Source organism: Lathamus discolor, chromosome 20, assembly GCF_037157495.1.
Source record: "Lathamus discolor isolate bLatDis1 chromosome 20, bLatDis1.hap1, whole genome shotgun sequence".
NCBI lineage: Eukaryota > Metazoa > Chordata > Aves > Psittaciformes > Psittacidae > Lathamus > Lathamus discolor.
In genome coordinates, this window is record NC_088903.1 from 3,779,366 (window position 1) to 3,790,763 (window position 11,398).

The 11,398-nt window shown below is 63.9% G+C and overlaps 1 protein-coding gene across 1 annotated transcript; it reads left to right on the forward strand.

Annotated features, from left to right (window-relative positions):
• The first annotated feature begins 1,477 nt into the window (after nucleotides 1-1,477).
• On the forward strand, nucleotides 1,478-10,034 carry IGFBP4 (insulin like growth factor binding protein 4). The gene is made up of 4 exons (XM_065699193.1): nucleotides 1,478-1,889; nucleotides 7,068-7,222; nucleotides 7,340-7,474; nucleotides 7,695-10,034. The coding sequence occupies exons 1-4, from the start codon at nucleotides 1,496-1,498 to the stop codon at nucleotides 7,821-7,823; spliced, it is 813 nt and encodes a 270-aa protein (XP_065555265.1). The 5' UTR covers nucleotides 1,478-1,495; the 3' UTR covers nucleotides 7,824-10,034.
• The last annotated feature ends 1,364 nt before the right edge of the window (nucleotides 10,035-11,398 follow it).

Below are 11,398 nucleotides of genomic sequence, written 5' to 3' on the forward strand. Positions count from 1 at the left end.
GCACAGGAGAGAGATGGTCCTGGGAGCTCTTGCAGTCAGTGCCACCAGTGCTGGCACTCCAGCCCCAAGATACCAGTTTGAGCACTGGATGAGATGAGTTCAGGGTTCTCAGCCTGAGCCCTAATCCTCTCATCCCACTCACTACACCGAGCCCCACACCAGGCCCCGCAGCAAGACCCAGTGTCTGGGTATTTAATGACTGTTAATCACCATGTACATGGTGCAGGGCACAGTTACAAGCCCCAGCAAACCTGCTACTCAGCCAGGTCCTCGGTGGGATGTGGTTGCTCCTTGCACGCTGTGCTTGCCCTACAGTGCTGCAAGGCCTGGGCTGGCTCCCTTGTTCCAGATGGTGAAGGCCATCTTCTTGACAGGATGCACCATCTCCCCACTGGTGCTGTTGGTGGGGATGGCTGGGGTGGTTGTGGTCATTTCATTACTTTGTGTGGCATAGAGCGGCATTTTTGCTGGCATTGTCCAGGGCCAGTGTGGTGACGCGGCCAGCACCCAAGTGCTGCTGAGCCAGTGTGTCCCTGAGTCTGCAGGGCAAAGCTCCCTGCGGTGCGCAGCTGCTCCTCATCCCACGACATGAGCTCAACAAGTCTCTGCTTTACCCTTGCCCACAGCTCGTCCTGTCCCTGGGATGGGGAGAAGGGCTCTCTGTGCCCTTGCACCCCTGCAGCGAGCCAGGTGTGTCGGGGACACCTTGTGCAAAGCCTGCACGGGTGCCACGGCCATTCACACAGGGCAGCGAGGCTGTGCTTGTAGCGGAGCTCATCCCACCCGCAGGACCCCGCTACCGCACCCAGGCGGGTCCCCCCGGGCAGGGCCCTGCGGGTACCGGCGGGGAGGGATCCGGGGCTCCCTCCCGCCCGCCTCCCGGTTTTCCCGAGCAGCCGCTAGGTGCCGGCAGCTTTCAACTTATCCCGGGGCCGTGCGGGGCGCGGGGAGCCGCCGGGTGCGGGGCCGGGTGCGGGGGGAGCCGGCGGGGCCTCCCCGGGGCGTTGCGGGCAGACGGGGCTGAGCTGCCCCCCGAGTGATGCCGCTCCCGCCGGGACCCCCGTGCCCGCGGCCCGGAGCCCACCCCGGGCAGCCCCACGCGGGAGGTCTTGGCCGCAGCCCCCGCGATGCAGCCCCGCGCGGTGTCTGGGCCCCCCTCCCGGTTCATCCCCGCTGCTCTCGGGCCCGGGCGGGTGCCGGGGCTGCTGGAGGGGGCGGCGGGTGCTCTGCGGGAGGGGGGCGCAGGGCCGGGGGGCTCCGCGCTGCGCGGAGCCGGAGCTGTCCCTCCGGCGGTGCCGGTGCTGCCTCCGCCGCCCTCCCCGCTGCTGCCGCCGGCGAGGATCGGTTCCCCCCGGTGCCTTCCCGGTGTCAGCGAGGGCGGCCCCGCCGGTGGCCCCGGTGCCGGCGGCGGGAGGTGTGGCCAGGGGCCGCATAAAGCCTCCGCCGCCAGCCGAGCGCCGCCAGCCGCGGGCCGGAGCGCGGGCGCGGGGCCGCCATGCGCGGGGCCGCCGGGTGCGCGCTGCCGCCGCTACCGCCGGTGCCGCCGGTGCTACCGGTGCTGCTGCTGCTGCTGCTGGCGGCGGCCGCGGGGCTGGGCGGCGGCGAGGAGGCGATCCAGTGCCCGCCGTGCTCGGAGGAGCGGCTGGCGCGCTGCAAGGCACCGCAGGGCTGCGCGGAGCTGGTGCGGGAGCCGGGCTGCGGGTGCTGCGCGACCTGCGCGCTCGGCCGCGGCACTGCCTGCGGAGTCTACACCGCCCGCTGCGGCGCCGGGCTGCGCTGCTACCCCCCCCGCGGCGTGCCGCGGCCCCTGCACACGCTCATGCACGGCCAGGGCGTCTGCACCGACCTGGCCGACGTCGAGGCCATCCAGGAGAGCCTCCAGCCCCCAGGTAAGGCCGGCCCCGGGCGGCAGCGGGGCGAGGGGTGGGTGCCGGGGGGGGGTCTCTGCCCCTCGCAAGCCGGGTGGCAGCGCACAGGCAACCCCTGTGTGCCCCAGGCCGCTCTGCACTCACTTGGCAAGAGTTGGGGCCATGGGACCGGGGGCTCAGCAGGGTCTCTGTAGCAGGATGGGATGGGGCAGCCTGGGATGAGGATACAGGGAGCATGTCCCAGTGGTGCTGAGCTGCATGAGGTCCCACAGCTGGGTACCAGTGGGGCACGTCTGTGCCATCCTTACCCAGCATGGGCACAGCCGTGCCATGGCCACTGCAGGAGCAAGGTGCTTCCCAGGGACCTGTCACCCGCTGTGCCCTGGCTGCAGCGTGCCCCTGGACATCAGGGCAGCACCCGTGGTCCCTGGGACAGGTCCCGGCTGTCTGGGAGGCTCCTGCTGCACGGTGACCCTTTTTCAGGAATGCTGTCCACAGCTCTGCTGGGAGGAAACAGGAAAGAGGCCTCGGGGCACCTGCTTCCCCCCCAGGCAGGTCAGGCTGGGCTCTGCCGGGGCTTTGCAGAGGGCTGTGTCCTTCCCACGGCTGGACAGGGATGCAGGCAGGGCCAGGGCAAAGAAGCTGCCTCTGTGTGTCTGCCCCAGGACCCTCTTGCTGGTACTAGTACAATCCCTGTGCTCAGGCAGGGGCTGGGGCTGGGAGCAGGTCATGCTGTGGCTTTGACAGTGGGAATGGTGCTGCTCCTGCGGGCTGAGTGTGGAGACCAGGCCCATGGAGCTGGTCCGTTAGCGGGTCTGGATACTGCCACATCCCCATTTCCCCCATCCTGTGAGCTGTGCTCAGGAAGATGTCCTCTGGAGCTAGGGAGCTGCATCCTGCCAAGGGATAGTCCATGGGCTCTTCTGGCCCTGTGTGCCCATGTGGGGTCACCCAGAGCTCCCCAAGGGGCAGAAGGGGCCGGAGCGGTGTCTGTCCCTGTCCACTTGACGACCAGATCCCAGCTCCATTCCCTCCTCATGTAGCCGGTCCACGGCAGCTCTGCTGGTGTCCCATAGTGAGGAAAGCCCTTTGTGGATGGGCCCCTCCAGCTGCCCCTCTCCAGGGACAAGACATCCCCACGAGTGCTCGGCATGGGGTCCGCTGCGGAGACCCCCTGCCCTGCCTGTCTGTCCTCATCCCACATCCTGCAGGAGCTGTCTGGGCTGCCTGGCCCGGGGCTGCGTGGGGCTGCCAAGGCCTGTTGGTTTTGGCCGTGCCCCTGGTAACGCAGCATTTTTTCCCAGAGCCTTTAGGAAACAGACTTGCAGATTTTTCCCTTCCTTCCCTCCGTGTTCTGGCCTTGCTGGGCAGGGGTGGGTGGCCGTGAGAGCCGGGCTGGCCCGCTGGGCTCCGTGCCTGCCTGCAGCATCGCAGGTGGCAGGACAGGGGAGCACCTTCCCCTGGGACACCCCACAGCACATTGCTCGGTGCTGCCCTGGTGGGAAGACCCCAATGGGATGTCAGAGCCGTGGGTCCCTGTCCCGCTCCAGCAGCCCGAAGCAAGTGGGAATGTGGGGCTGGGGACTGTGGGCTCTGCCGCTCCCACCATAACCCTGCCTGGCACAGAGAGGGCATCCCAGCATCCGATGGGTCCCCTCCGGGTAAGGAGAAAGGGATTAAATGCCTGTTTAGGGGCAGGGGGATAGGGAGCGGGTGCCCCCGGGGCTGAGCGGGTGCCGGGGAGCAGAGGCTGCAGCAGGAGGGTGGCTGGGAAGCGGTTAACGTGCAGCTCGTACAGTCAACACTTTGTCTGGGGGCTCAGCCCAGGGGGGCTCTGCATTCCAGGGAAGAGGCTGGGATCGAGGGGGCTGGGCTTGGAGCGATGGAGCACCAACACCAGGAAAGAGCCTCTCTGCTCACCCAGGACCTGCAGCACCGTGGGACGGGGCTCCCTAGGAGCTGAGGCTGCGGGTGGCTGCTCTCCTGCTGCAAGACCCTCACCCGTGGCTGTGGGTCTGAGCACCCTGTGCAGGACCCTGGTCTCTGCTTCCCACTCCCAGCCCTGCCAGCTCCAGGCTGGCTCCCGGGGCATCCCTCTGGTCAGGCCAACCCTGGGAGGTTCCAGCCATGGGTTTCTGGCACAGCCCGTGGGTGCCTGGGGGAGGTGACGGCTGACGCCGCGGGTGGCAGCCGGGAAGGGGTGAGGACGGTTTCCCCAGCACACATGACAAGTGATTTAATGCTGGTTAAATAATTATGTCTGGGAAGAACTGACCCCATGGGAGCTGCCTTCGTCCCACGTGGTTACTGGAAGCAGTGTCTGGGACAGTCCCTATTCCCTTCCCATGCGCAGTGACTGGGAGGGACAGTGGTAGCTGTGCCCGGCTGGATGGCACAGGAATGGTGAGGACAGGCTGGGTTCATCATGGTGGCCACACTGCATTCATCTGTCCCTTTCTGCCCTGGCAGGGAGCCTTGTCCCATCCGTCACCCGGGATGGTGTTTGGCCTTTGCCCATGCTTGGGTTTTTCCAGGCTGGGAGCTGCTCCCAGCAAGGCTCTGGTCCCTACCCGGAATCATCTGCATCCCTGTATCCTGACCTTACCTCCATTGGACTCACACTGGGCACCGAGCCGGGAGATGCAGATGTGCTTGGCCATGTTTGAGCACAGCAGGGGCTCAGCACCATGTTCCTGTGGGATGAGGATGGGCTTGGCTTCCCAGAAGCATCCCTGGCCAAGGAGCAGGAGGTGCCTGCGCCCAGCCACCGCTGTGCCCCTGTGCACTCCAGCGGGGCCAGCTCTCACCAGGACAAGCACAGAATTCCCTGTGCCAGTGCCTGCCAAGCCCGGAGCCCCGGCAGGCAGGAGAGCCAGCGCTGCTGGTCCCTGCCAGGGCCACCCACCGGCCGCGCCAGCCCTGCCAGATTGGGAAGAGGAGGGTGCCGGGACCCTGCGGCTTATGTTGGCCATGGACACATGGATGTGTCCCTTCTGGCTCCCTCTGGTCCTTTGCCCCCGTGCTGGTGGACGTGGGGAGCAGGGCTGGAGCTGTGGGGCCCTGGCACTGTCCCTCTCCCATGGACACACTCACTGCCCCGGGCTCTTCTCCCATGGGAGCCATGCGGTGGAGCCGGAGCCCTTCCCAGCTCCCTCGGAATCACAAGCTCCGCATGTGACCAACCTCATCTGCAGCTCCCGTTAATTGAAGTTGATGCTGAATGACCCGTTTGTGTCTCCCGTCCACAGCTCGAGCAGAAGGCCGGGCAGCAACCCTCCTCTTGCCAGGGCAGGGCGGCCGGCGCGGGCAGCACCGGTTCCCATCCCATTGTGCTTTTTCCATGTCCTTTTGTGAGGAGTTCCCTCATCCAGCCGGTGCAGGAGGATTGCCAAGGGCGGCTCGAGCTGCTGCCTGTCTCTTAGTGGGTGAGAAAATCACCCCGAGGATTGCAGGGATCCTGGGGGGATCCTGGATCTGTGTGCGAGCCGGGGACCACGGGCACAGAGCTCCATCCCCAGCGCCGAGTGCAGGACCAGGAGGCTCCTTCCTGCCCAGAGGCACTGACGCTTCGTGTGACCTTAGGAGAACGTTGTTGGCATCTGGTTTTATTTAAGCTGAGGGATGTGATGCTCTGAAAGCAGTTGGCTTTCAGGGGGAGGAGAGGGGTCTGTCCATGCCAGGGCTGGCTGCGGGCTTCCCCCAGGCTGTGCTTCCCAGCGCCTTTCCATGGTGCGGCGGTGGTGCCAGGACTTCGGCTTGGTGGTCCCCCCCCGGTGCCAAAGCTCCCACCTGGCTCTTCCCTGTGTGTAACCCCAAGGAGTTGCAGGGGGAGGCCGGGGAGGGCAGGAGCTCTGTTGCCAGCGCCCGCTTTGCGCCACGGCCCCGTGGTCGGTGCCACTGGGGCTGGCATCGCTCTGCGCCGGGTGCTGGAGACTTTGGGTTTGTGTTTCAAATTTCAAGGGCATGAGCCATTTCCTGGAAAAGGGAAAAAAAAAAAAAAAAAAGGACAAATTAAACAAAAAGCAAATAACACGAATTGAAGGAGAAAGCTTCGATCCAGGCTTTGCTGTGAACTTTACCCAGGCTGCTGGGAGCTGGTCCAGGAGCCATGCACTGCAGGGGAACTGATGGGAGACCAGGGCCGGGATCCCAAGGGGATGTGGCAGGCAGGAGGCTGTGGCTCTGACCCCGCTGCCTGCCTGTGCAAAAGGGCTGGTGCTGGGCATCGCCCCGGCAGCCTCCATCCCTGGTGCTGTGGGGCCCCGGGTGCTTCCACCCGTGCTGCACCATGACCGCCTCCCGCTTGGTTTGGGAAGGTTTTTCCCATTGCTGGCTGCAGTATTGATTAATACGAGCCAAATCCTGGGATAAGCTCAGGCAGGAAAGGGCCCTGGCTGCTTTCCTCTTGCAGCCCAGCCGGGTTGGGAGCCAAAACGTTGCCTGACGTGGCTCTGAGCGCAGGCAGGACCCAGCTGCCCAGCGTGTCCCTGTTCTGCAGAGCATTAATGGGCCCCGAACTGGAGTGACCAGCAGCTTCTTAAGAAACAAAGTGGCCCCAGGAGCTGGGTCTCATGACACCTCATCCAGCTGCCAACATCTGGGATCGCAGTTTGGCTGCGCTCCTGGCACAGGCGAGGATGCCAAGCGCCGCCTTTCGGGATCGGCCCTGTGGGAGATTAACTTTCTTATTCCAGGAATTCCTTCTTTCATGTCTTTGCGGGGGCTGTGCCCTGCGGCAGAGCACGGCTCCGGTCCCAGCCACGGCGCCCGGTGCTGCCCCAGGCCTGGCGGGTGCTCAGCACTATCCCGGTGCAGCCCCGGTGCCCCCGTTCCTGCTGCAGCTCCTCAGAGGCAGCTTTCTGGGGGCATCAGGATGCTCTTGGGGCTCCCTGGCCATGCACCCCGTGGGCACCTTTCAGCCCCGTGGATGCAGTGCACGTGTCTGGCCAGGGCACAGCCAGACCCTCATGCTGTGCTGTCACTGGAGCAACTGCCCCTGCTTTTGCTGCATCTTTTGCAACCCTACAGTAACAGACACATGGCAATCAGCCTGTGAATTGTGGCTAATGGGTTGTCAAAACTCCCAGGAGCCTTTCCCAGCGCTGCAGTGCTCAGCCCAGCGGCAGGGCTGGGGGTGATGCCCATGGGGATCAAGGTTTCGATGCAGGGCTGAGCCCCCTCTTGTCTGTGTCCTTGCAGAGAAGGAGGAGATCGACCACCCCAACAACAGCTTCAGCCCCTGCAGCATCCACGACCGCAAGTGCCTGCAGAAGCAGCAGGCGAAGCGGGTCAACAACGGCAACAAGATGCGCAATAGTGGGAGCCAGTACCACCGCGAGGAGACACGGCCCATAGTGAGCGCCAGGCTGGGGAGGGCAGGATGGGTGCTGAGCCGCCCTGGGCTGTGCTCCAGAGTTGGGGTGTTGGGGTTGGGGGCTGGAGGCATCCATCGTATTCCCCCCTTCCTGCAGGCACAGGGCTCATGCCAGAGCGAGCTGCACCGGGCGCTGGAGCGGCTGGCGGCCTCGCAGACCCGCACGCACGAGGACCTCTACGTCATCCCCATCCCCAACTGCGACCGCAACGGCAACTTCCACCCCAAGCAGGTAGGACAGGGTCACATCCCTCATGGCGGTGCCACTTGTGTGGCTTGGTGAGGCTGGGAGCAGGACACAGATGATGGAGGCAGGAGCCACCGGTCGGAATCACCCTTCAGGGTGGGATAGGGGTGGCAAAGCCCCCCATGAGAGCTCCCGGTTGCCCCAGCCATGGGAATGGGGCTGTGGGGGCCAGGCTGGGCATCCCTCCCTGAACCTGTCCCCTCAGTGTCACCCGGCGCTGGACGGGCAGCGGGGCAAGTGCTGGTGCGTGGACCGCAAGACCGGGGTGAAGCTGCCGGGCTTCCTGGAGCTGAAGGGGGACTTGGACTGTCACCAGCTGGCAGACAGCATGTGAGCGCGACCGGGACACCCGCCGGGGCTGCGCAGGAGAGGAAGAGAGGGGACATGACTGTCGAGCAGCTCCTGTGTGCCGGGGGACCCTGCCACGCACCCCGGCTCTCTGCGGTGCTCTGCGCCCCAGCACGGGGCACGGCACCACGACCTGCGCCATGACCACTACCTGCCAGTGCTGAGGGGTCCCCGGCACACCTCCATCCTGCACGGACACTGCTGAGACTGATGCTGCACTGGGGCTGGTGTCACCGCAACATCCTCCTGCCCCTTGAGGCTGCTCCCACCCCATGGTAACCTCTGGTTTTTGTCCTGGCCCACCCTGTGCAGTGGTGTGGCCGTGGACACTCCAGTGGCTGCATCAGCAGCATCACCCCTGCCCACGGTGCATTGTGTCCACACTGGACCTCTGCATGTGGCAGCAGCAGAAGTGCCTCATCCTGCCCTCCCTGGCAGCAGGCATGGGCTGGAGGTGCCCAAAGAGACCCCCCCCCCCACTGCCACTGCCTGCCTGGAGCGCCCCCCTGCCTGTACTTCACCCAGCGTGTGTGCACCATGGGCACCACAGCCACACAGAGCAATAAGAAACCTTCCCCCTCCCCACTGCAGCCCCCCAGCTCCACAGCCCAGGTCCTGCCTGCCCCATGGCCCAGCCCCATCCCTGCACAGGGACAAAGCCAGTGGCCGCAGCATTTTCCTCCTATCCATCCATCCATCCATCCATCCATCCATCCATCCATCCATCCATCCATCCATCCATCCATCCATCCACCCATCCATCCATCCACCCATCCATCCCTCCATCCATCCCTCCATCCATCCATCTATCCATCCATCCATCCATCCATCCATCCATCCATCCATCCATCCATCCACCCATCCATCCATCCATCCATCCACCCACCCATCCATCCACCCATCCATCCCTCCATCCATCCATCCCTCCATCGATCCATCCATCCATCCATCCATCCATCCATCCATCCATCCATCCACCCATCCACCCATCCATCCATCCATCCCATCTCCCCATGCCCGGTCCCCATGGGTGAGGGGGGTCATGCACCCCCAGGCATGCCTTCTTCCAACTTGGCCAACATGACAAAACCCGGATGAGTTTGTGGCGCATCCCAGTGATGGGATCTGCAGGTTTCGCCAGCACCAGGTTCTCAGCTGGGGAATTCTCACCACTTTTGTAGCAATTTTTTTCCTTAATTCCCTTTTTTGTAGTATTTTTTAAGCTGGGCTGGAAGTTTTCACCTGAATGGCTTTAGGTGAGGAGTGGCCTTGCTGGCTGCCATGGCGGGTACCAAAGATGGAGGGGATTTTGCTGATCCCCCCTCTCCCAGACCCATGCCCTGGCTCCATGGCCTCAGTGGGAGGTTTTGGTTTTCCGTGTGGGTTCTCCCTGGTGGGTGCCAAGGCCCCGATGGGAAGGAAATGTTTCAGTTTTAGTGAAACACCCTGTGCCTCCCAGCAGCTGCCCGGCACGGCATGGCACAGCATGGCACAGCATGGCACAGCATGGCACAGCATGGCACGGCACAGCGTGGCACAGCAGCTCCCAGCACCAGCAAGGATGTCCCCACGTGTCTCGGCAGCAGTGCTGCCATCCCGCTGGCCAGCGCTGGCCGGATGGTGAGGACGGAGCAGGGACGGGGCTGGCACCGGGCTCAGTGTCGCAGCTCATCCGCACGGCTGCGTCTGGCTTCTCGTCCATGTGCTGGTGTCCTCGTGTCACGTCCGTGTCCCTGGGTTCACGTGTCCCAGCATGGCCCAGTGCCTTGTTGGGCTCCTGGATCCCCTGCCTGGCATCCCCAGTGTGGGTTTCCTGGGATGCTGCTGGGCACCACGGCCGGTCCCAGTGCCGGTCCATGCGCTGCACTGGCAGCACCACGGCAGATCCCATGGGACCTCTCCTGGTTTGGGGTGGCCAGGGGATGGTTGTGCAGGGACCAGGAACTTCTGTATCCAGCTCAGAGGGCTCCAGTGTTTTGTATTGTCTCTCCTGTAGGTTAGGGCTGTATTTACACACGATCATATACCAGCGTAAGGCTCCCCAACCCCAGCTGCGTTTTTCCATGCCGATGTGATTTACGTCAGTTCCTCCCGGGCCAAGCCCATCCCTTCAGCCTCCCATTATTAGCACCGACCCCCTTTTACAGTAAACTTGAACCTTTGTATCGTCAACAAGGAAAAGTAATTCCTGTATTAATTGTCCCTGTTATTTAATGTGTTTCTGTCGAGTGTATTTTATCTTTGCATTGAGGAGAGGGGGGAAGCAAAGCAGAAGAGGAGCGAGGGGTCCATGAGGATCCCCCCCATGTTCCTGCAGTGCCGGTGTGAGCTGTATGGAAACGCTCCCAAATGAATCCGAGGCTGCCCACGGCCTTGGCACCATCCTGCTGCCACCTGGCAGAGGGCAGAGGAGCAGCCCTGACCCATGGAACCCCATCCAGAGGGGCCACCGCTGCTCCTCACACCCATGGGACCCCCTTTGGCCACCTCCAAAGCACCTTGGCCGGGGGTCGTGGCCAGGCTGCGGAGCAGGATGAGGGAGGATGAGGGAGGCCAGGGCAGGGGGAGCTGGGCAGGCCGAGGGGCTGGGCTGCAGCAGTGGAACAACTGCCGGAGCTGTGCGTGCATTGCGGATGCAGGATGGGCTGCAGGAACGGGACCAGTGCACCCAGAGCTCAGGGACCGGCACTGGGCATCCCACGAGTGCAGGGACCGGCCCAGACTGGGGGACCCCGCACCGGGACTGGGGATCAGCACCACAAACATCAGGAAGAGCTGCACGAGCTGGGATGGGGCGGGAGGCAAATGATTTAACGCCTTGTCCTGAGTCCCAGCTCAGCCTCTGCTTGGTGCCACAGTGAAGGCAGCAGAGACCATCACCACCAGCCCGGCACAGGGCAGAGGTGGGGCCTGGGGATGGTGCTGGGCTGGGATGAGGCTGGACAAGGTTCAAGGGAGGATAGGGACAGGCACTGGTTCGTGCCAGGGCAATGTGCTCATGGCCAGGCAGCACCACCGGCCGCAGCATGTGTGTGTGTACGTGCTGGTGCTGATACACCCCGAGCACCACCGGCTCTGCTCAGTGTCCTGCAAGGGTGTCAGGGGATGCATTGGAGAGATGCCCAACCATGGGAATGCTGATGGCTCAGTGCTCCCAGCCATGGCTTGGCTTTCCTATGGTGTTTGCAGACCGGGGCACCTGCATCCCCACGGCTGCCTCTGCTTGTACCCATCAGCTGAGGTTGTGCCGTGGCCTTTTTCCTCTTCTGGAGGTCACCAGGAAGCCGGTGACAGGAGGAAACCAAACCCTCTGCACCCTCCATGTGTCTGGGATGTGGTGATGCTCACCCCAGCAGTGTCCAGAGGTGGGTCTGGGTCCTGGGTGCGCTGCTCTGCACCTCGCCACGGAGTAAAGCTCCACCTGCAGCAGCCACTGAGGGGGATCTGTGTCCTCCACCTGTGTCCGTGCACCCCATGCCCCGGTGCCATCCTTGCCACGGGCTGCAGTTGTTGGCTCTCGGGGTCCTGCTGCAGCTGGGGACGTGGGGCAGAGGCTGCCGG